The sequence below is a fragment of the Pelophylax lessonae genome (genome assembly GCF_965119305.1).
Source record: "Pelophylax lessonae genome assembly, chromosome: 4".
Lineage (NCBI taxonomy): Eukaryota > Metazoa > Chordata > Amphibia > Anura > Ranidae > Pelophylax > Pelophylax lessonae.
Window position 1 is genome coordinate 478,220,305 of NC_138771.1, and position 25,798 is coordinate 478,246,102.

General features: G+C 39.6%; 1 protein-coding gene across 5 annotated transcripts in view; it reads right to left on the reverse strand.

Annotated features, from left to right (window-relative positions):
- Positions 1 to 7,113: 7,113 nt before the first annotated feature.
- The window catches only part of CALD1 (caldesmon 1), a 295,859-nt gene continuing 277,174 nt past the window's right edge, over positions 7,114 to 25,798 (reverse strand). For 4 of the 5 annotated variants that reach the window (XM_082254258.1, XM_082254256.1, XM_082254257.1 and 1 more), the window contains 4 exons: positions 24,022 to 24,117; positions 14,227 to 14,307; positions 12,292 to 12,325; positions 7,114 to 8,072 (listed from right to left, as the gene is read on the reverse strand). In XM_082254258.1, the coding sequence (XP_082110384.1) occupies positions 8,047 to 8,072; positions 12,292 to 12,325; positions 14,227 to 14,307; positions 24,022 to 24,117 (237 nt within the window). In that variant the 3' untranslated portion in view covers positions 7,114 to 8,046. The remainder of the gene's footprint in view (positions 8,073 to 12,291; positions 12,326 to 14,226; positions 14,308 to 24,021; positions 24,118 to 25,798) is intronic. The other variant, XM_082254260.1, reaches the window with a different exon arrangement.

A 25,798-nucleotide genomic window follows, 5' to 3' on the forward strand; every position in this document is an offset into this window, starting at 1 on the left:
GTGCCCTGTATGCAAGCGGTTAATCAGTACATTATTAGTTGGGAAAAAATCAGAAGAGCAGGGCTATACATGCTCAGAAACCAAAGAGTACAATACAACATATTACATCACTTCCGAAGTTGTATTCTGTCGTACGAGAATTTTCGTAAATTGGGTAACCTCTTTATTTTCAATAAAACAGACGATCGTTCATCCGATATTCTCATCTTGTATACTACTCTTAATCCTGAAATCTTTGATCATTGACCTTCAGGCACCTCTGTTGTATGACACTTCCAGATGTCTCAGAAAGCTTGTCCCCAGCCAGGCACTGTGATTTTTCCCACCAGCTGCAACATCACTACTGTGTTCTGCAGTGACATAGCAGCTGTGGAGGAAAGCACAGCACCCAGAATGGAACATGCTAAACCACTTTAAAGGAAATGTCAGATAGCAGCAGCGCCTAGAATTCTCCAAGAAATCAAAGTCTGCACTCACCAAACATCTGAAAGGTAAGGAAAAAACATCTTCCTTCACAGAGTGGTTTTGCTTTTTTTATTATGGTGACATATTTAGGAGCAGCAGCTGATTAACCACTTAAGGACCGGAAGGTTTTACCCCCTTAATAACCAGGCCTTTTTTTGCGTTTTGGAACTACGTTACTTTAACAGACAATTGCACGGCCGTGCGATGCTGTACCCAAATAAAATGTATGTCTTTTTTCCCCACAAATAGCGTTTTCTTTTGGTGGTATTTGATCACATGTGCGAGTTTTTATTTTTTGCGCTATAAACAAAAAAAGAGCGACAATTCTGAAAAAAGCAATATTTTTCACTTTCTGCTATATAACATTCCCAAACAAAAACATTTAAAAATAATTTTAAACCAATTTGTATTCTGCTATATATTTTTGGTAAAAACATCCCGATAAGCGTGTTTTGATTGGTTTGCACAAAAGCTATCCATTCTACAAACTAGGGGAAAGATTTATGTCATTTTTATTTATTTATTTTTATACTAGTAATGGTGGCGATCAGCGATTTTTTAGCGGGACTGCGACATTGAGGCGGACAGATCAGACCCCTAACTGACATTTTTTACACTTTTGGGGGACCAAGGACATCATTAAGGCAATCAGTGCTAAAAAATATGCACTGGTACTGTAATATTGACACTGGCAGGGAAGGGGTTAACCCAGGGGCGATCAAAGGGTTAAATGTGAGCCTAGGTGGTGTTTTCTAACTGTGAGGGGGATGGGCTTTTTGGCTTCATACAGGGTTCTGTGTTCCTAAATAGGAGGAACACAGGAGCCCAGTGATGATAACTGACAGAACAACGGTCTGCTAAAAATATATACCAATTCCACTAAATGTACTAAAAAAATGTTTTTTTTTTCTAATTCCACCTTAAAATCAATTCGGCAGCTGGTATGAAATCTAAATTCCCAGTTGTAGAAAACTCCCCGGTTCGCACCAGATCATCTCGAACAGGGGAAAAGTTCTAGCGAACATTCGAACCCTATTAAAGTCTATGGGACATGAACATGAAAAACCAAAAGTCCTCATTTTAAAAGGTTTATAAGCAAGGTTTGCCATAAAAAGTGTATGGGGACCTGGGTACTGCCCTGGGGGACACATATCAATGCAAAAAAAGTTTTTTAACCACTTGCCGACTGCCGCACGACTATATACTGCGGCAGTCAGCCCCCTACAGGCAAAGTGATGTACCGGTACGTCACTCGCCCACCTGCCCCGCGCATGTAACCGGCGGCTCCGATGTCTGCCGGCCACTCGCAATCTCCCTCAGGAGAGGGAGAAGGACAGACGGCTGATGTAAATACAGCCGTCTGTCATTCTCCTTTAGATCATCACAGAGGCTATGCGATTCTGCTATGTAGGATCGTATGTCTCTGTGATGATCTAACAAGCCACGCCTCCTGACAGTTAGAATCACGCCCCTAGGGACACACTTGACCCCTTGATCACCAATAAAGTTAACCCCTTCCCTGCCAGTGTCATTTTGACAATAACAGTGCATATTTATAGCACTGATTACTGTAGTAATGTCACTGGTACTCCCAAAAGTGTCAAAAATGTCAGTCAGGGGTCCCTACCTGCTACTATTCGTTACTAACCTTTGGCTTGTTCCTCGACTATGCCTCTGCTTGATCCCTACCTGCAACTATTCGTTACCGACCTTTGGCTTGTTCCTCGACTATTCTTCTGCTTGATCACTACCTGCTATATCTGCTACTGGACCCTGGCTTGCTCACCTCCTGGTGGGGCAATCCTGAGGACCGCAACCTGGTGCTAACCCGCAGCAACGTCCATCTCCAGAATCAGAAGCTCTGGTGAACACCGGTTAGTACTTAGATTCCGCACCTCAGGTGAGCTTCATCTGCCAGGGTGACCTGCCTGTGTTCTTATGGTTCACAATAATATCCGCGCCAAGGAGAGGTGCAATCTATTGCTAGATTTTTCTAGGAAATGGCTGCTGCCTACCTCTAAAATATGGACCAGTGGTCAATATTAAATCAATGTGGGGGAAGAGAGGTACCTGGCGCTGCCCTGTAGTAATAATATTAACGTGTGCTATATCATATATAAGGGGTTAATACATAAACATACATAAAGTGCAATATATAAACCAATAAATTATGTAAATGATTATTACATCAAAAAGCATATATTGTTATTGAGGTGACTTAGTGCAATAAATCAGTGCGCATCAATTTCATAAAGTGTGCGTGCGCATATGCAAAAAAGTGCTAATGGTGCTCTAAAAGTAATATTAAAAAATTATATAAACTGCCAGTTGATATCAATCATCACAATATATTTAAAGTGATTAAGTGCAATAAATCTGTGCAGCATAATTTACATAAAGTGCACGTGCGCCTGTGCTGCCATAATAGGTAGCACCTACTGGTGCTGGCAGTAATATCCCAAACCACTAATAAAAATAAAAAATATTGAGAGTGGTAAAAATGGTCATTAAAAATATACCAAATAATGAATAGTGAACTAGAACAAAAACTAATAAAATTAGTGTGTGCAAACAAAAGGGATAAAATAATATACGTGCAAGTGATAGACTCTGACTGTGAAAAAAATGTGATTATGTATGGTATATGAAATAGAAAAATGTATATATCTCTAGTGAGAAAAATTCAATCTGATGGGTGAATAGAAACAGAAATAAAGTTCATATAAAGTCCATAAAAAAGTGCCAGAATGAGCGTGGGCTATTGCGGTATTCAGCTCCGAGGGTGTTTTCCGTGGTGCTCCGAATATAAGGGTGTCAAGTGTGGAGACAGTGCTGCCCTTAATATCGACTATTGCCCGCACTCACCAGAAGTTTTCACCCCGACAGGGGTAATCAGCATATAACACCTAAATCTGTTCCCTGGTCCTGGGTGGTCCCATAAGCTGATCCCTTTATAGTAGCCGTATATGCCGCTTATATTATGTGCCCCTCGCGCTCACAAGTCGTGGGTCCAGAAGTTTTCACCCCGACAGAAGTAATCAGCATATTCCTCCTTGGGGAGGAAAAAGAGAGGAGACATTGCTGGAAGTGGCAGCAGAGGAGGACCCACGACTTGTGAGCGCGAGGGGCACATAATATAAGCGGCATATACGGCTACTATAAAGGGATCAGCTTATGGGACCACCCAGGACCAGGGAACAGATTTAGGTGTTATATGCTGATTACCCCTGTCGGGGTGAAAACTTCTGGACCCACGACTTGTGAGCGCGAGGGGCACATAATACAAGTGGCATATACGGCTACTATAAAGGGATCAGCTTATGGGACCACCCAGGACCAGGGAACAGATTTAGGTGTTATATGCTGATTACCCCTGTCGGGGTGAAAACTTCTGGTGAGTGCGGGCAATAGTCGATATTAAGGGCAGCACTGTCTCCACACTTGACACCCTTATATTCGGAGCACCACGGAAAACACCCTCGGAGCTGAATACCGCAATAGCCCACGCTCATTCTGGCACTTTTTTATGGACTTTATATGAACTTTATTTCTGTTTCTATTCACCCATCAGATTGAATTTTTCTCACTAGAGATATATACATTTTTCTATTTCATATACCATACATAATCACATTTTTTTCACAGTCAGAGTCTATCACTTGCACGTATATTATTTTATCCCTTTTGTTTGCACACACTAATTTTATTAGTTTTTGTTCTAGTTCACTATTTATTATTTGGTATATTTTTAATGACCATTTTTACCACTCTCAATATTTTTTATTTTTATTAGTGGTTTGGGATATTACTGCCAGCACCAGTAGGTGCTACCTATTATGGCAGCACAGGCGCACGTGCACTTTATGTAAATTATGCTGCACAGATTTATTGCACTTAATCACTTTAAATATATTGTGATGATTGATATCAACTGGCAGTTTATATAATTTTTTAATATTACTTTTAGAGCACCATTAGCACTTTTTTGCATATGCGCACGCACACTTTATGAAATTGATGCGCACTGATTTATTGCACTAAGTCACCTCAATAACAATATATGCTTTTTGATGTAATAATCATTTACATAATTTATTGGTTTGTATATTGCACTTTATGTATGTTTATGTATTAACCCCTTATATATGATATAGCACACGTTAATATTATTACTACAGGGCAGCGCCAGGTACCTCTCTTCCCCCACACTGCCTGTGTTCTTACCCTGCTGGTTTCTGTGTGAGCTTCCACTGCTATAACAACTGGTCTTTGAGCCTGACCCCAGTTCATGACATGATGCTTGGGTGCAATACTTTTGTACTTGGTGCACTATAAACAGTTTTTACTATATATATATATATATATATATATATATTTTTTTTTTTAATAAAGAAAAACTTAATAAAGCCAAAAAAAAAGAAAAACCCTGCTGATGCAGAAGGAATGACGCAAAAGAGGGGACAGCAATTATGCCATAAAAAACAGTAGTGTTGCTGCGCCACAAAAAAACCCCACTGCTGACGACACAAAAGGAATGACAGCAATTATGCCCTAAATAAAATTAGTGCTGCTGCACCACATGAAAAAAAACACTGCTGACACAGAAGGAATAGCATCTGCGACACAAAAGGGAGGACAGCAATTATGCCCTAAATAAAATTAGTGCTGTTGCGCCACAAAAAAACCCCCACTGCTGACGCAGAAGAAATAGCACCTGCGACACAGAAGGGCGAGTACTAATATTGCCGCAACAGAACCTGATGTTGCAAAAAAAAAAAAATCTACTAAATATCCACTAACTACCTGCCTAATCTCCACTCCTAATCTCGACTAACACACTACACATGGCTGCGGTGTAAGCAGCCTTATATAGTGTGGGGCGTGGACTTAGCCCCTGAGCCATGTTTGGCTAAAGGCACCGCGCCTTTGGCCAATCATGGCTCTGACAGGACATTGTGCTGTGATTGGCCGAAGCATACAGGTCAGGTGCATGCTTTGGCCAATCACAAGCACTTAATGCACTGCAATCGCACAGTGCATTATGGGGAGCTCACCCGCGGGCGAACTTCCCGTCGAGCACCACATTTGTTTGTGTGTTTGAGTTGAACTTACGTTCGTCTCGAACGGTCAGCCCATCACTATTCACAGGCACATTTTGATACTTTTTGGAGCATTGATAGAAATACAAGTGCATTTTATCTGCAAGATATTGGATACAATTTTTTTCTTCTATTGCACAAGAGATTACAAGATGCTGAAATCAAGGCAAACTCAAGTATGTATACTTGTGGAATTTAGAATACATTTTTAAATGAACAAATAAATGTGGTGCTTTTTTTAAAATCTACAAGAAAATATTTTTCTTTAACCCAGTCCTTAAAAAATCCCCCCCCCCCCCCCATCCATCCAGAAAAGAGAGACAGGAAATGAGATTTATCAATTTATTGTGGTTGCAGTTTCATAATACATTGTTGAAAATAACTTTTCAATGCGGCTGAAATGATCACAGATGACAGCTTTGCAGACAATACAAGGCAGCTGTGCAGGCTGACATCCCACATGTAACTGAGTGCAATTGCATCTTTGAAGTAAAAATTTTTAATTATTAAAAAGGAGTACAATTTTCAGCAAAGCAGTGATATTAACCTTCTGAATAGCAAAAGAGTGTGATTCAGTTTTTTCATTATTTTTGTACATTACGATGAAACAAACAAAGTGGCTTAAGAAGTACAGCATACTACCAATTAAATCACCACCTGGCTTATAAACCCACACTGTCTGTAAAGTAAAAATTTAAATTTTTTGCAGTGATGGTGCCAAGGTTTACTATATACATATACAATGAAACCTGCCTGTCGATATCTTTGGAATGGACTAAAAAAAAGACTAAAATAAAAAAAATACATATATATTTAACTAAATATTGTAATTGGCAGGATGTTGAATTTTGTCATTTTTAAAAAATAAAACAATTTTGTTTATAAATTAATTACTGTCATTGTTAATTTTGTCGTTTTATTTGCAAATTCAAACAAATTTAGTAAGCCTCATGAAAGCTCAACTTTACTTTTTAGTATAAAACAGCTAAATACATAAAAGTTGCATCAAAACAAATGGTGTGCATGGTAGGTAGCCAAAGCCTTACAATTTGTTTTCTTTAAAGATAGGCAAAGTTTGGGAAGAAAAAACTGTCCCGTGCCAGCATGCTACAGAGAATGGCCGGTGCTCTGTGTGGAAACAGTGGTCTCCCTGCCGAGTCAAAGCTAGGGCTCTCTAATCAGTGAAGAGCATTAGCATTGCTGACTGCAAGGGGTATGTCAGAACTCTGCAGAGGAACCACTGCTTCCACACAGAGAGCAAAGGACCTTCTCTGCTGCAGGCTGGCAAAACACAGACTTTACTACTCCAGCTGTGGCTAAACAAAATATGCTGTAAGAATGTGCACACCTTTTGTTTTGATGCACTTGAAATGGCTATATTGAATTGAAAGTTCAGTTGGGTTTTAAAAATTATTTGTATACTGCTTTCATACTGATAATTTGGGCTTACATTTTAATTTTTTTTTTTTAATTTAGTGAATGACAAAATTATCCTAAACTAGAGTGAATTAATAAAAGCAGTGATAATGGCTATTATGTAAAAAAAAAAAAAAAAAAAAAAAAATCTCTAAATACTGTATATTCTAGCACATATAAAAAGCCTTTGCGTTTAATAGTGCTGTAAGGTTTAAAGCTACTTGTGTGTAAAACTGCAGTTGTCGGACTATAACACTATACGGTCAACCATTAAAGTACCAAAAAGTTGACTAATATGGACCAAAAAATTGGCTTTACCTGTAACAAAGTGTAAAGGTTGATATTTAAAGTAGTTTTTTAAAAGGAAAAAAAAATTATAATAAAAATAATAATTTGAGCTAATCAGTAAAATCCTACCAGACAATGGTTGTTAACATAAACTATTAAACTGTTCTACTCTAAAGTGCAGCATAATTCTATCGGTGCATAGTTTCATGGGAACTGCCTTTCTAGATTAGTCATGACTTTGTGGTATAAGGTATCAGTAGAAATATATTTGATTCACAGCTGCTTCTCTTAAAAGGATTCTCCAGCCAGTCACAGATTTGCAGTTACGCCTGGCAATGCTTTTTTTCTGGAAACCAGTATGGTAAAGGGGGATCTAATGTTTCAATGGTGCAATTCTGCTTTATGACTGCCCCTTTCATCTGCCAATTGGCTACGTCAATTATAAAAACAGTGAGGAAGTAGGAGAGGTGATCTGCCAATCGTACCATGGAAACTGTGGTCAGGGAACAACTTTTACCTTTTGTTTCAAGAGGCAACTTGGTGGAAGTTCTGGAAATCTGCAGCTGATTGGACAATTCCTTTAAGATCTTGTGCAAAGGCAGTACTGTAGTCTCCTGAATGTCTAGCAGTTTGGTGGAGGGTGGGCATTAAATACAGTGCTAATATACATGGTTGTATTCAGCATAATGAGAAACACGTTTTTGGTAAGTAAACATAAATATAAAAAAGGACAGTTTAGCACTTTATCTGAGTTGGTCTGGTTGCTTTGGAAAGCTTCCTATGGCTCCTTTTCGAATCTTAATCCTGCAGAAGAAAAAGAGAAAACTTAAGTTGAAAGGGCTTTCCATCAAAAAATAAAAAAAAAAACCCTCCTAAAGCACTTGGGTGCCTGCATGTAGTAACAAAGAATAGTCCCCACCCATCAAAGACGCCATTTAAGTGATAAAAGGGGCCATATTTCATTCTAAGCATCATTTGTTTTCTGTGGACTAAGGGCTCTCTCTATAAATGAAACTTGCTGAAATGAGAGGCAGCATACAGTACATGGAAGAACGAGTGGCAAACAAAGATTTACCAGCAGGCAGTGCTAAAAAGTAATACTGAGGAGTTTAAACACTAACCCTTAGGTTTTAATAAACTTTAAAAACTTTTTTTTTGGACCAACTTAGTTCCTTCACTAACACATGCAACAGCTGTCAGCACTGTATAAAGCCTCAAAAACACACACAGATCCATATCTCCGATCAAGTCTGGCCTCTCTTTTACACTGGGAATCTGGGTGCTGGCCAATAAAGTCCATCTCCACTTTCCATTGAAAATATGAAAATATATCAGCTGCACTCTGCTTAGCTTCTCTTAGCATATTTTTGTAATAGTCAATGAATTAGCTATTAAAAAAAACAATCCACCCAAAAACCAACCGTCCTTGCATTTCACTACTCCTGGCTTGCTCACAAGAATAGGAGAAGTCAAAGTACGCTAAGCGGAACGTGGCTGATTTTTAAATTATATTTTCGATGAAGAGTGTATGTATCCTCAGCCACACACAGTATAGAGAGCTTTGTTTTGTCAGTGGGACGGGGACTTTCTCTCCTTCTCCCGGAACAAAATTAAGTTGAGCTGAGCACTGCTCAGCCATTCACAGGTAGCTTTGCATTTTTTGAATGAATACAAGGCTTCCTCTGATTTGCTGAGATGGGAGGATGACATCATAATCTTTGCCTCAGGCAGTCAATGGAAACTTTGTATTCATTCAAATGGAGCACAGTACTGTACAATGTAGCTGAGGCTGACAGCCACTGCATGTGTAAAGCAGGGTACACACTAGTAGAAAATCTGCCGAAAATTCCCGCCCGATGTGAAATCGTCCGATTTTCGCCTAGTGTGTACACAACTTTCAGCAGCCGATGCCGACATTTTCAACGAAAAAAAACGGAGGGACAAACACCAAAATTTTTTTCGTCCGTCCCCAGATGACCGATTTTCGTTTAATGTGTATGCAGTACGTCCCTGAAAAAATTGGATACGAAAGACCGCGCATGATCTGAAGTTGCTGACAACCCGGAAGTCTAGGAACAAATGTGCCAAAAAAAAGGAAAATCGGACAAGAATTTTCGTGAACATTTATGCACTGTCGACTAAAAATGGTAATGAACGCTGAGAAGACAGAGAAAAATCGGAGGATATTTGGTCCGATTTTCGTCAATTGTGTACGGCCCTTAAGGCTGGGCTCACATATATGCAAATTGGATGCTTTTTAACCACATCCAATTTGCAAAAAACGTGAATGTGACCAGCTCTCAATGGAGCTGGTTCACACATGTCTGGGGCGGCCGTTGTACGGTTTTGAAAATGGTCCTGTGCATTTTTGGGTCCAGTTCAGGTGCAAATTCAGGCAAAAATTTGCATCTGAATGGGTGAACAGAAGCGCACTGGACTACGGACTGCAAACCGCAGCCGGACATGTGTGAACCCAGCCTTAGCAAAATAAATAGTTTGTATAGACCAGCTTGGTCCGAAATAACTATTTAAAGTTCATTAAAACATAGAGTTAGCTTTTAAAGTATCTAAAACCTAGAACCAAGTGTAATATATTGCACTTTATCAGTCCTTAAATGTGGTGACAGTAATAGTTTTTATTTGTATGCTTTTTGCCTTTAATTTTTTCTGGTGCTCCTGCCATTAACACACTTCCTGCCATAAGGTGACAACACTCACTCCGTACTGTACCTATGAAGCATTGTGTCTCTATACCAGCCTTTCTCAACCTTTTCAACACAGCGGAACCCTTGAAATAAATTTCTGATCTCGGGGAACCCCTGCTAAAAATGAAAAACCTACAAATCTACAAATGTACATTAGTGTGACAGTCAGTGGGAAGAATGCTCTTTACTCTTGTCATCATTGGGAAGAATTACCCCCTTACAGATAGCTAAAAGGAACAATGGTGTCATTGGGAACTTATCTGAGAGGCAGAAATTGCCCATTTCTCAAGGAATCCCTAGCAACCTCAGGAGGAACCCTGGTTGAGAAACCCTGCTCTATACCAAGACTACAGAACAATTCCCCCTCTCCTCTTCTCTCTGATATAGAGGGTTCTTCTCTATGATCTAGAGGGCAATTCCCCCACCCCTCTTCTTTAGGATATAGAGGGCACGGTTTCTGTATCTGTCCTAAGAGACAGCTGGGACAATGTAACTGATAAGAGTGCAGCACAGGCAGCAAGCACAGAAAGTTATCAGCTGGCAGGATCAACAGATATTTTTTTTTTTGCACTTATTGAACAGATATACAAAACACTTTCAGTAGTATATTTAACAGACCAAAAGGGACCACATAAGAGTTCATTGTTGGGGTTTACATCCCCTTTAAACCTGGGAATTCTACTGCACAGATCTCAAAGCCTAAAAAGCCTATAAGATTTAACAAGCCCCCGTGTATGTCAAAGATTCATTGTTCATCCAAAACTAAAAAAAAAAAAATTTAGGTGGACTGACATGAACCAATAAAAACTCAATTGAAGTCTAACACCCAATAAAAACCCAATTGAAGTCTATCACCTTTTAAAAAGCCATACTCACTTGTAGGTCACGGGAGTACAATTACTTTTGTCTTCCTGTGACCTGCTATCAGCTGACAGACAGTGCAGCGCCAGGCTCTGGAAGGACCTCGACAATATTTTTGGGATCCACCCCACTGTCTGACTCCTCTTTTCAGTTTTCAGCCCTCTCTCTGGTGCTCCATTGAGTGCTGGAGGAGCATAGATGAGAGCAGTGACTGATAATCATCGCTCTCCACTTGGAGCAGACCAAGAACTGAGTGATTATCAGTCATGTGATCGCTTAGTTCTCTGTCTTGGATCCGATGTGGGACAGCTACAGCATCACACCGATGTTGCAGCATGGAGGTGAGTATAGATGTTTGTTTGATTTTTTTAAGCCCATTTTTCTCCTTAAATCACTTCTTGTACAAGTCACATTACTAACCACTTCCGGACCGCCCGCCGCTTATTTACGTCAGTACTTTGACATTAAATACCGGTGTTCTGGCAGCAGATAGCTGCCATAACTCGGTATTTTTATACATGGATGGCGGTCCTCTTTCACATAAAAGTGGTCCCAGCGGTGGTAGTGGGGAAAACGATCCGGTCCGTTCCGGTCCCAGGAAGAAAGTGGCCTTGTATAGGAAATGGTTTCAAGCAATGAATAAGCGAACCTGATTCATGAAACGCGTCTGCTGTTCGAGGCATCTGTCCATTGTGCTGTCATGCTTTTGGAGAAATAAAGACTTTATCTGCTGACACTGGAGTGCTGTCAATCCATTTCCTATACAATTGCTACTTCCATGGCCCACGGACTAGACGTGCACCCAGCACAGATTGGATACTTATCTCTCACCTGGAGCGGCATCAACCCCTTTGTGATAGTGTATTCAGAAAGTGGCTTTGGACAGGGATTCTCAAACTACGGCCCTCCAGCTGTTGCGGAACTACACATCCCATGAGGCATTGTAAAACTCTGACATTCACAGACATGACTAGGCATGATGGGAATTGTAGTTCCTGAACAGCTGGAGGGCCATAGTCTGAAGACCCTTGGCCTTGGAGGACCGGATCGACGTCATACGTCGCTTCCGCCCAACAGCCTTAAAGAGCCCATTTTTTTTCTTACAGAAAAAATATGTTATTTTTTTTATTTGCTTTTAAGTGTAGATGTGAAATCTGAGGTCTTTTTGAAAAATTGTGTATGTAAGACTGCTGCGCTAATATGGTGTGACATAAAGTCCCACCATTTTATTCTCTAGGGTCTCTGCTAAAAAAAATATATATATATATATATATATATATATATATATAATGTTTGGGGGATCTAAGTAATTTTCTAGCAAAAAATACTGATTTTAACTTGTAAACAACAAGTGTCAGAAATATGCCTGGTCCTTAAGTTGTTAATAAGGTTTTTTTTTTTTTTTTTAAGTGTTGAGGGAGGTAAAACAAAAAATATAAGAAAAAAGTATTACCCACCATTGGTGTCAGACTTTTTCCCTCCAACTATCACCTAAAAGCAAAACAAAAAAAAGGTTGGGGAAAAGAAAATAAATACAAGCTTACTAAGTGGGTTTGATTCATTAAAACTAGAGAGAAGAAAATGAAAATAAAGCTGTGTTGCTGCCCATAGTGACCAATCAGAATTCTAATTGAATTACTCCCTAATCCCCTGAAACATGTTGGATGTATTTTACTTAAAGGAGTCTTAAAGGCAGAAGGTTTTTTTATCTTAATGCATTCTATGCATTAGGATAAAAAGCCTTCTGTGTGCAGCAACCCCCCTTAGCCCCCCTAACACTTACCTGAGGTCCCTCTCTGTTCAGCAATTTCCATGAGTGTCTCAGCCATCCGTGATTCTCCCTCCTGATTGGCTGAGACACAGCAGCAGCGTCATTGGCTACTGCGGCTGTCAACAAAGTAAGCCGGGCAATCAATGGAGAGAGGGGGCGGGTCCGGAGCCCCGTGTCGGAATGGACACAGAGAGCTGTGACTCAGCTTGGGTGCCCCCATAGCAAGCTGATTGCTGTGGGGGCACTGAACAGGGGGGAGGGGCCAGGATCACTGAAGAGGGGCCAGAGAAGAGGAGGATCAGGGCTGCTCTGTGAAAAACCAACTGCACAGAGGAGGTAAGTATAACATTTTTGTTTTTTTTTATAGGAAAAAAAACGAGACTTTACAATCACTGTAAATTGTATATAAATCCTAACAATGAATGTCTCTTATTTGCTCCCTCTTTGTCTGTTAAATATATCATTGAGTGTGTTTTGTTATATCTCCCTGATAAGTGCAAAAAAAAATACCCGTTGATCATGTAAGAAATTCAGAACTGTTTTGTGTCCAGTGTTCCTATGTTGTCCCAAAGAGAGCAATAAGCCCTCTCAATCCTTTTCTTGGTAATACAGATCAACTAGTCTATATGTGGTATAGACAGGGATTTTTTTCTCAGAAAATAGGTGCAGGAACTCAATCACGACCCAAAAACCAACTTCCACCCAGACACACACCCTCCACGATCTGCTCTGCACCTGCATCCCCCTTGTCCACTCAGGAGATTAGATCTGTGAAAGTCATTGGGAGACAAGTTGTCACTTGTAAACACAGAAGCCGGATTTCTGTGTTTACCATTATAATGGTGAGCAAGGAGCAGAGGGCCTGAGCCAGAGGTGGTGGAACTGAGTTCCACCAAGTTCCACCTGAAAAAAAAGCCCTGGATATAGATAAGAGAGTAGGTGGGTCTGAGTTTGGCAAGAGAAAACTGGGCAGGGCTGACACAATCAACAAAAATACTGTGTATGTTGCCAGCCCATGACAAGACATAAAAGCTAAATACATTTTTGGAAGATCAACAGATATTTTTCGGTACTTGCAGAGTATTTAAATAGATAAAACATTAGAACATGTGAATGTATTGCAGAGATGCACTGCATATGTTTTTTTTTTTTTTTTTTTATTATTATAGATTTATTTATAGATTGGACTGCCTGACTCTTTGTACCACTCCTTGCCCACTACACACCATGGCTAGGTTTTAAGGTGTGAAGCCATCATATATCTCATCTGAGTTCTGTGCCAAATACAGGCAGTCAAAAATTGTCATATAACAAAGGTGCTACAATAAAAATACTAATGGCTTTGTTCATTGACAGTTTGATCCTATGGCAGTAGACCATACAGAATGTCAATTATCAGTCCTGAACTCAGGCCATGAGATGTCAACCTCCATGGGAACCGTACAGCCTAAAACTGAGCTGACATCTCCACTCTGACTAGTAGACCACCACACGCAGCTTTCCTGAGACCTTATGTTTTTCTTATAACAATTTCAAACTTTAGATTCTTAATCATGCAGATACCCTTTTCTGGCTGGTTCTATTTGAAGTATGAACACTTGGAAAGAAGAGCTGAGCTCACCTTGGATGGTGTGGAAGCCTTGTCTGCTTGCGGTCTCTCCCAGAGGTTTCTTTTACCAGATACGTCTCCAGGTCTTAAATCCTGAAAACAAAAAACACAATTGAAAAAGAAAAACTTTTACAGAAAACGTATTTGCGAATGACCAAGTTCACCATATATTATTTTTGGTGGTCATATGGTTTTATGACAGCCTGAAAATGATAACATAGGAGATTCTACACAAAGAGTTTGGTAGAGTAAAAGGGCAACAGTTCTTTTTAAACATTGGTCTATATCCGGGATATGCAAACTGTGGCCCTCCGGTCCCATCATGCCTCGTCATTTATGTGGCTGTCAGAGTCTTGCTTTGCCTCATGGGACTTGTAGTTTTGCAACATCTGGAGAGCCACAGTTTGCATATCCCTGGTCTATATGAATCAAACATGTAATGCTCCGACTGTCTAGCATCTGGTCTAAAATGGTCAAATTCTAATTCTCTGAATAGTTCTCTGAATGTTCCAATACTCCGAATGATTACAGGATAGTCTTGTAAATACTCCAATCCTGCTGTGTTCGAGGAGCATTTTAACTACTTGACCTTTGGAAGATTTACCCCCCTTCCAGACAAGGCCATTTTTTGCCATACGGCACTGCGTTACTTTAACTGACAGTTGCGCAGTCGTGTGACACTGTACCCAAATAAAATGTATGTCCTTTTTTTTCCCACAAATAGAGATTTCTTTTAGTGGTATTTAATTACCTCTGCGTTTTTTATTTTTTGTGATATAAACTAAAAAAAAAAAAAAAAAGACCGACAATTTTGCAAAAAAAAAAAAAATGTTTTACTTTCTGCTAGAAAACATATCCAAAAAAAAAAAATAGAAAATAAAATCTAATTAAAATAAAATAGAAAAAAAACGAATTTCTTCATTAATTTAGGCCAATATGAATTCTGCTACATATTTCTGGTAAAATAAAACCCTAATAAGCGTATATATTGACTGGTTTGCGTAAACGTTATAGCGTCTACAAACTTTGAGATATTTTTATTTATTTTTTTACTAGTAATGGCGGCAATCAGCGACTTATAGCAGTGCTGTACTATTGTGGCAGACAATTTGGACACTGACACTTTTTGGGGACCAGTGTTGTTATTACAGTGATCAGTGCTAAAAAAAACATATACACTGTCACTGTACTAACATCAGGGGCGATCAAGGGGTCAACTGTGTACCTAGCTAGTGATTTTGTGTACTGTGGGAGGTGCTTTTACTAAGGGAAGGCATGGATCCATGTCCCTGCTTTGAAGGAAAACAGGATCAATGCCTTCCCTACTGACAGAACGGCAATCTGCCTTGTTTACATAAGCAGATCGCCGTTCTGCCTGTGTACTGAACAATCGGTGGGTGCCGGAAGACATTGAGTCTGCGGTACCCACCGCTAGGCTCCCGCTGTGTGTGTTCATAGCAGGAGTGAGTCACCGCCAGCGCGCATATGTATATATATATATATATATATATATATATATATATATATATATATATATATAGATATATATCTATATATATTGTGACAGGAAGTCAGGTAAATCTGTGGATGTAGTCACAGACAGGAGATACATTTCCACCTGGTTTAGAAAATTCACCAATTACTATAGGGTGTCGGCTGCAGAGGTAGCCAGAACTGTCTAAGGACGTTGAACAGACTTCAGCTGTTCAGAATGAGGAAATTAAGGCCTCTATAATTGGTCCAGAGGAAGTCAATGGATTGCTGCCTCCTGACGCTGTGTGAGCTGGGGAGAGGAGGACAGTCAGATGTGTGCCTCCCGACGCTGTGTGAGCATGGGAGAAGGATTGCTGCCTCCTGGCGCCGTGTGGGTAGAGGAGGACAGTCAGATGGGTGCCCCCTGAAGCTGTGTGAGCATGAGAGGGGAAGACCTCCTGGATCGATGTGCGCTGAGGAGGGTAAAAAGTGTGAAGACTACTCAAGGTGAGGTCTTGGACTATTTCTATGTAAAAAGAAATAAAGGAACATTTGCTGGGTGAAGAGAAAAAGGGACATGTTCAATGGACATTTGTTGTGTGAAGAGAAAATAAATGGACTATTGAGTGTCTGCTGTAGGATCAGCAAAGTCTGCCCAACAGTAGGTTGGAGACAGACTTCCTTAGGTAGGTTCCTGTGTGTGAGAAGGTAGCCGCCCACAGTGGCAAGGATTTATTTTGTCTTTTATTTTTATTTTGATGTTTTGAGGCTTGCACTTGTGTGAAGAAAATTGCAAGAATAAACCAAACTGTTGTTTGCAACCACTTCTCGGCTATCTCCCTGTGTAACAAAGCCCCCCAAGGGGTCATCCATACCCGCCACCGAGCTGAAATCCCCACAATATATATATATATATACATATATATATATATATATATATATATATATATATATATATATCTATATATATATATATATATATAGATATATATATATATATTTGTGTGTGTGTGATCTGGTGCACAGGTGCCACCCTGTAAGTAAAACTGCTATGGGGCGGACCGGAGGAACTTAATGCTCTAACTCAGCGTTTCTCAACCATTTTACCCCAGAGTAATAGTTGAAATCGTTTTCAAGTCTTGGGGAATCCCTGCTGAAAATCAGTTTATTGTTGTTTTGCAAGGTAGAATAACGGTTAGTAGGAATATGCTCCCCTTACCATGGTGGTCAGAATTACACCCATCCAGGAAGATAAAAAGTTCATCAAAGTCATGCTGCTTGCTCTGCCAAATGGTGTTACACCTGGAGCTATGCAGACACATCAGATGGGAGGTCAATCCGCCACAGCTCAAGGAACCCCTAGCAACCTCTGGAGGAACCCTAAGGTTTCCACAGAAACTTTGTTGAGAATGGCTGCTCTAACTGGTTGTAGGTTTACAAAATGTATCAAAACCCCAAAACAAAAATGTAAAATATTGTAACTTACCAGCCCGGTGTCCTGCCGATAACTCCAACTTGCCGAGATCTCCAATGACGTTACTTCTGGTGAGTGTACACCAGGAATAATTGGAGATTTCGACCACTTGGTGGTTTCACAGAACATCAGCAGCCTATACTCTCCGGTAGATGCTATAATTAGTGCAGATTGTTAGTCCGCCCGCTAGTTGTCGCTGCCTTGCAGGCGGCCATGTTTTTGGTTACTAGTGGGCTGACCAAAAATCTGCACTAATTATAGCATCTACCGGAGTATAAAGGCTGCTGGTGTTCTGTGGAAACACCAAGTGGTCGAAATCTCCAATTATTCCTGGTTTAGAGTCACCGGAAGTAACGTGGTTGGAGATCTCGGCAAGTTGGAGTTTTCAGCAGAACACCGGCTTAGATGTATAATTTTTTCAGTTCTTTTTCCCCTTTTTAACTTAGTGATCCTGCCAGCAAGACACTTCCTGTTCCTTCCTTTCTACACTATCTATGAAGCCAGCCATGGTTGTGTCCAAGCCTAGACTTCAAACATCTGCCTATGTTCATCTCCATTACATAATAAATTGGTATGACATTTAATTTACACAATAAAGATAAGGGTTCTTTGTGCTTTTCTTTCAGCTCACAGGAAATTACAAGTACTCTGCATTTTTTGACAAAGACAACAGGGATTTTCTGTACTTGCTGCTTAGCATGAAAAATTAATACTAATGCAGCCACCACATCTAAGGACTGATAAGCTTCAATATGTTACATGTTTGTTTTCGGGTTTAGATATATTTTAAATATGTGAATCATTACAGCTTAATTTAGTCCTGGAAAAGCTTTAATATCAATCTCCAATTTCACTCAAACACTAAAACTAGTGACTTGCTGACTGCAAAAAAAAGAAAAAAAAAAGAGAGTGTAAAAATAAAAAACATTTTGTTTTTTTTTAAAGTGCCCCCATCCCACCTTGCTCACGCGCAGAAGCGAACACATACATAAGTCGTGCACGCATATGTAAACAGTGTTCGTACCACAAATGGGAGGTATCACCAGCGAGAGCAATAATTTCTAGTGCTAGACCTCCTCTGTAAAGCTGGATATACACTATACAACTTTTTGTTGTTAGATTTACTTTAGATTTACCTTCATCTAAGTAGTGCAAGGGACTGCCTGATTGCATACAAATTGAAAGTGTTTAGGTTTGACCATATATTATATGGTTTTGGTAAATCTAAAGCAAAAAATTAAAAAAAAATGATATAGTGTGTATCCAGTCTAATGCTGGCCATACTCTAGCCAAAAAAATTGATTGAATATCTGTCATTTGGTCTGTTCGTTCGTTTTTTTCCCAAGTTAATGGGCGCAAATAGAAAATTGGTTTTAACTTTTCAGAGCTGCAAAATCAAAGTGATAGTTTGAAAAATTCTGCCGAACTAACGATAAATTGAAAGGTTAATGTGTTTCTCACCCAAACTGTTTGCACTAGGCATATGCGACAAATGAACGAAAAACAGGTTCATTTATGTCCATTGAACGATTTATCAATCAAAATTCGGTCATTACATGATGGCACAATTGTCTGCTCTCACAGCCGAGTGTTTGTTTTTCGAAAATGTGTTGGAATGATTTTTAGTACAGTGTATGGCCAGCATTGTTCAAAACAGGTAACCTGTAAATGCGTTTAAAGCGTCGCCTATGGAGATTTTTAAGTACTGTAGTTTGCCATCATTCCACGAGCTTGCACAATTTTAAAATGTGCCATGTTATGTATCCATTTACTCGGCGTAACATCATCTTCCATATTATACAAAAAATTTGGGGTATATATTGTGTTTATTTTTTTAAAAAAATTTTCATTAAAATTCATTATTTATTAAAGTATATTTTTTCCAAAACAATTGTGTTTAAAAAACTGCTGCGCAAATACCACGTGACATAAAAAATTGCAATGATTGCCATTTTATTCTCTAGGGTCTCTGCTAAAAAAAAATATATTACTATTATATAGGATTTATCTAGCGCTGATGCTTTGCAACTTGAGGGTAGACAGTACAAATACAATACACTTTAACATAGTAGGAATCAGAGGGCCCTGCTCGTTAGAGTTTACAATATATAAAATGTTTGGGGCTATTAAGTAACTTTCTAGCAAAAAATACTGATTTAAACTTGAAAACAAAAAGTGCAAGAAAGGGCTTGGTCTTCACGTGGTTAAAGTTAATACATAGCCAAAAACTATTCCTTTTAGGTCTGCATAATAGCATTGTGTCAGTTTGTGTCCCTCTCTATTTGTACATGTGACCACTGTCATATCTAATTTCTCCCACTGTCACAGCAACAGGAGCGAGGGGAACTTATCCATTATTGTTCTGATGATAGATATCTAAGAGGGAATTTCCTCTCAGTTTACATACATTTCCTGTAGAAATCTACCAAGTGGGAAATAGACAGCAACAAAAAAATAAAACTTGACGGGGTTAAACAGGGGTTTAAATGATTTCATAATTAATCTGAAACAATAAACAAAAAAAAGAAAAATACACAGTTGAAATTAATGGACGGCAGCTGTGTTACCTTCCAAACGATTTGCACTTTCATTAAACCCCATTTTGAAATAATTCATATGTTGTGGTGGAGCCTGCGGGGGGCAGCACTGTTTTATATGACAGTTTTACAGCTTCCTGTGTCACCTGCCTAATAACTGGGCTTAAAATGTGCAGAATCACACTGATGAGGTCTTTCCACTGCTATCCTCCACATATGCGCTGCCTGAACATTCCACTCTAGCTCCCATTGCCTGAAAACCAGCCTAGTCTTCTAAAACTAGAAGAAAACCGGCTTAACCTTAAACTATGGAAGGCGTTCTTTACTGTCAGAGCAGAAGGATGTGGAATTCTCTTCCACAAGCAGTGGTATCAGCAGGGAGCATCGATAGTTCCAAAAAACTATTAGATGGGCACCTTAAAGACCACAACATACAGGGGTATATAATGTATGGCTAACAGCAAACCCACACACACACATCATAGGTTGAACTGGATGGACTGATGTATTTTTTCAACCTCCCTAATTATGTAACTATGTAACTAGTGTAATGCGAAAAAGCTCTCAGTGTCCATTCACACTGGTACGACTTGTCAGGCGACTTGGTCAGCCTGACAAGTCACGCACCGTCGCGACCCATAGTGTAGTACAGGACCGGTTCTAATAGGAGCGACACAAGTTGCTCCGACTTAGAAAAAGGGTCCTGTACTACTTCGGGGCGACCTGGAGTGACTTGCATAGACATTCATTTTTTGAAGTCCGTGCAAGTCGCGCTGACGTCGCGCTGCACGCGACTTCACAGGTCGCCCCCTAAGTCGGAGTGACATAGTGTGAACCGAGCGTCACAGTGCGCAAACTACCAATCAGCCTGATTTTATCTTTGTTTGCATTATTTAAAAAACAAAAATACATTTAGACCGGATTCACATCTGTGTATTGTGGTACACATTCACAAAAGTGCGCAATAAACCACAACACAATAATAAAAGAGCACACAATTGGTTGAACACGCCTCGCAAAACTGCCCCAGTGCACATGGGAGCCATTTGTTTGTTGTGGAAGTTTGAAAAGGTACACATTTATTTTTTGCTCATTCAAAATGGGTTAGCTGTCTAAATGCAACGCATATTCATGCATGAAGTGCATTGCGTAAATCAGTGGGTTTGTTTATTTGCCTGCAGTTTTAAAATAAGAATTTGTGCTTGCTGTTTTACAAACAATATTACCTTATCACCATAATGAAAAGATCATAATCCAAAAAGGAAAGAAGGAGGAAGGAGAGAAGACATCAGAGAGGAGATCTCTTCAGTAGGTTGATGGACAGACGAGTAAGGAAAGAAAATCAGCTGACCAAGAGCAAGAAAAAGATAAAAGGTGTTAAAATACAGACAAGAAACTGGGGGATAATAAATACAAAATAGGCCATGTATATATATATTGTACATACTACAGGAAAGGGGGAAATTAGTATATGGCAGCAGGTAATCTAAGGCCTCATGCTCAGACACGGCCGTACAAAAAGTGGTCCCTACGGCATCTCAACTCATACAATAATACTCATGTTTACTTTCAAATGAGTTAAAGTAGAACTATAGGTAAAATATTTTTTTTTCATTTTGGATAGAGTAAGGGAGGGTTATAACCCCTGTCAGATTTTCTTTCGCCATCTGTGTCCCATTGGGGAGATTTCCCTTCACTTCCTGTCCCATAGTTAAAACAGGAAGTGAGTAAAAAAATCCCTGCAAATTAAAGGAATTCCTTGGGATCAACAGATCCATATACTATAGTGGAAAACTATGCTGTATGCTTCGATGTGGAAAAACAAAATACTGGGGTACTGTTTCAGAAAATAACCCTTTATTTTATCATCTTTAACATCTGAATTTAATTTGTGTGCATAAAAAAAAAAAAGGTCAGGTCACCAGAACTACCAGAACTAGTATCCCCATTGGAAGATTTTCCCTTATTTTTCTGGGGACAACCCAAAACTATGGATTTTCTTTTACTTTCAATGATAACAGTAAGGACCTTTTCACACTTGTACAACCTGAAAGTCGTGTAACTTTTCCGCGGCTTTGCTGTGACTTTGCTGCAATGCCTGTGTAATCTTGAGGTCTATGGACCTCAAGTTGCGTCAAAGTCGGACCAAAGAAGTGCAGGGACTACTTTAAAGTCGCTGCGACTAGAGGTTGCACATATATGAATGAGGGATGTTACTACCAAAGATACTTAGATAAGTGGCCCGCATCCTGTACTTGTTGAACAACAAAGAAAAAACCCCCTAGGAGGTGGGACTTTTAAGGGCACAAAATGGTACAAGGTGTAAAACAATAGAAAAATATTTATTACATATAGATAGAATAAACACAGTAAAAAGTAATTGGTAACAGTGGAGAAACACCCAACGCTTTTCGAGATATTGGACAATTTTCTCTTCATCAGGGGTGAAGGGTTATGAGTACAGTAGTATCCATAAGAAATATACAACCAAATGGCACACAGCATTAAATTAAAAAGCCAACCGTCGGACTGGTTTGTTCAGGCGCTCAAACATAAAAAGTAACCAAGGGAAGGGCCTAGACTCCCCCACGAAAAAATACTCGACCAAAAGGGCCAAAATGGAACCAATAAGTAACTGATGTGAAGCCCAGTAATCAAACCATATAGAGGTGAATCATATAGAGAGCAGTCACAGAGGGTAATAAGCAGCACAGGTGAAGACCCTGGTCATACTGGTAGATGATATTCTTGTGTCCAAATGTGTGAGAACTAATCCAGGGGTTCCTGACTAAGATAAAATTGTCCGATATCTCAAAACGCGTTGGTTATTTCTCCACTGTTACCAAACAGATTTTTGGGTTATCTATGTACAACCACTCTTGGTTTATTGTAATCCTCATTACTTTTTACTGTGTTTATTCTATCTATATGTAATAAATATTTTTCTATTGTTTTACACCTTGTACCATTTTGTACCCTTAAAAGTCCCCCCTCCTAGGGGTTTTTTCTTTGTTGTTCACATATATGAATGGTACTCATTAGAAATCATGGGGTATGACTTGTCATGCGATTTTGCAGTCCCAAGTCTCAGGAAAAGTCTCACAAGTGTGAAAGGGGACTAAACAGGACAAATAGAGAGGGTGAATCTCCCTTTCGGCGGCACAGAGAGAAATAAAAACCTGCTAGGTTTTTTAATCTCTCTACACTCTATCCAAAATTAAAAAAAGTTTTGCCTTTAGTTATGCTTTAAGATGAAAACTATGTATGGCTACACATTGTTGATGTTTACATTTTACCCCGAAGGAGTCATTTATGCGACAGTGGCAGTGAAATGGCAAACTAAACAAATGTTTACATGCATACAGCATAAAATATGGTCAAAACTATGGACATCGATTTTCCTTGGTCAGACTATGGACATTGATTTTCCTTGGTCAGACTATGGACATTGATTTTCCTTGGTCAGACTATGGACATTGATTTTCCTTGGTTTGATGTACAGAGCTCTAATTATCACCCACTACACAGGTCTTCCCACCAGTCCGTCATTACGTTTTCATCCTCTTATATTTGCTAATAGGGATGGGCTCGGGCATGTTCGGATCTTACCCGCCAGGAAGCCGTCACTGCACACCGCCAATCATAAGCAGAGGCACTTCCCGGCCCGCAGCTGCACATACACACGCTGCCTATGATTGGCGGTGTGCAGTGACGTCTTCTTGGCGGGTACATTCCAAACACGCCTGTGCCCATCATTATTTGCCGAATGCACTCATCTATTTCAACAAACACATAGGGAGACATAAAGTAGCTATAACAGGACATTGCCGTCTGTGGAGAGAAGAAAGTCACACAGAAAGTGTGAAGGCTGTAGCAGGAGCAGATTACATACAGCTATATGATTCTCCCATAGTTGCACCGCAACACATGCCCTGTCGCTGCCGGGGATCCTAAATACTCTCTCTTCACTGTTGCCTTTAGGCCCCTTTCACACTTATGCGACCTTAAATTTGCACAATTTTGCCTCAATTTTTTTGTTGCGATTTTGACTGGACTTGAAGCAATGCTTATGTCTATGGACCTCAAATTGCATTAAAATCGTCACAAAGTAGTGCAAGGACTACTTTGAACTCATTGCAACTTGAAGTCGCACAGATATGAACGGCACTCATTGGAAATCATGGAGTACGACTTGTCGTGGGACTTTGCAGTCCCAAGTGGCAGGACAAGTCGCACAAGTGTGAAAGGGGCCTTACGTTGACAACCTCTCACAACCCCTTTAATAAAACATCTTAAAAAAGACAAGTTATATATTCAACTTACTGCAGGCTTTGCTGAAGGCGTCTTGTTGGTCTCTGGAGTTTTAGTTAGCCATTCATTAATACGACTAGATACACCCACTTTTAATCCTGCGGTTTCCTGAAACCATAAAGAAATCAATCAGAAAAGTATAAGGTGTTATCTGCTTTGGCCTCAATAGTAATCATTTCTAATTCAATAAAATCACCATTTTATATCCTGTATATGAGTTTGTTGGACATCCTATTCCAAAACCATGGGGATTCATATGGAGTTGCACTTAATAGTTAAAACAGCCTCCCCTCTTCTAAAAAGGCTTACTCCAAGATTTTAGAGTGTCACTGTAGGAATGTGTGCCCATTCAGCCAAAAGAGCATTTGTGAGGTTAGATACTGATACAATCAGCATTCCAGTTCATCCTAAAGGTGTTCAGTAGGCCTGAGGTCAGAGCTCTGTGCAGGACACTTGAGTTCCTCTACACCGAATGTCCTTATTAAAGTGGCTTTATGCCCAGGAGTAATGTAGGAACAGAAAAGGGCCTTCACCAAACTATTGCTACAAGAATAGAAGTGCTCGATGGTCTAAAATGTCTTTGTATGCTGTATTATTATTAATAATGTTATTAATATTATACAGGATTTATATAGTGCCAACAGTTTACGCAGCACTTTACAACATAAGAGCAGACAGTACAATTACAATACAATTTATTACAGTAGGAATCTGAGTGCCCAGCTCATTAGAGTTTACAATCTAAGAGGAAGTATTACCAGTCTTTTTTGCTGGAAACACCTGAACTCCATTACTGGAGGAGTGTCCTCATACATCTAGCCATTAAAGTATATAGTATGTGTATATATACAGTGCCTTGCGAAAGTATTCGGCCCCCTTGAACTTTGTGACCTTTTGCCACATTTCAGGCTTCAAACCTAAAGATATAAAACTGTAATTTTTTGTGAAGAATCAACAACAAGTGGGACACAATCATGAAGTGGAATGAAATTTATTGGATATTTCAAACTTTGTTAACAAATAAAAAAAAAAAACTGAAAAATTGGGCGTGCAAAATTATTCAGCCCCTTTACTTTCAGTGCAGCAAACTCTCTCCAGAAGTTCAGTTAGGATCTCTGAATGATCCAATGTTGACCTAAATGACTAATGATGGTAAATAGAATCCACCTGTGTGTAATCAAGTCTCTGTATAAATGCACCTGCACTGTGATAGTCTCAGAGGTCCATTTAAAGTGCAGAGAGCATCATGAAGAACAAGGAACACACCAGGCAGATACAAGACACAGTTGTGGAGAAGTTTAAAGCCGGATTTGGATACAAAAAGATTTCCCAAGCTTTAAACATCCCAAGGAGCACTTGGCAAGCGATAATATTGAAATGGAAGGAGTATCAGACCACTGCAAATCTACGAAGACCTGGCCGTCCCTCTAAACTTTCAGCTCATACAAGGAGAAGACTGATCAGAGATGCAGCCAAGAGGCCCATGATCACTCTGGATGAACTGCAGAGATCTACAGCTGAGGTGGGAGACTCTGTCCATAGGACAACAATCAGTCGTATAATGCACAAATCTGGCCTTTATGGAAGAGTGGCAAGAAGAAAGCCATTTCTTAAAGATATCCATAAAAAGTGTTGTTTAAAGTTTGCCACAAGCCACCTGGGAGACACACCAAACATGTGGAAGAAGGTGCTTTGGTCAGATGAAACCAAAATCAAACTTTTTTGCAACAATGCAAAACGTTAAGTTTGGCGTAAAAGCAACACAGCTCATCACCCTGAACACACCATC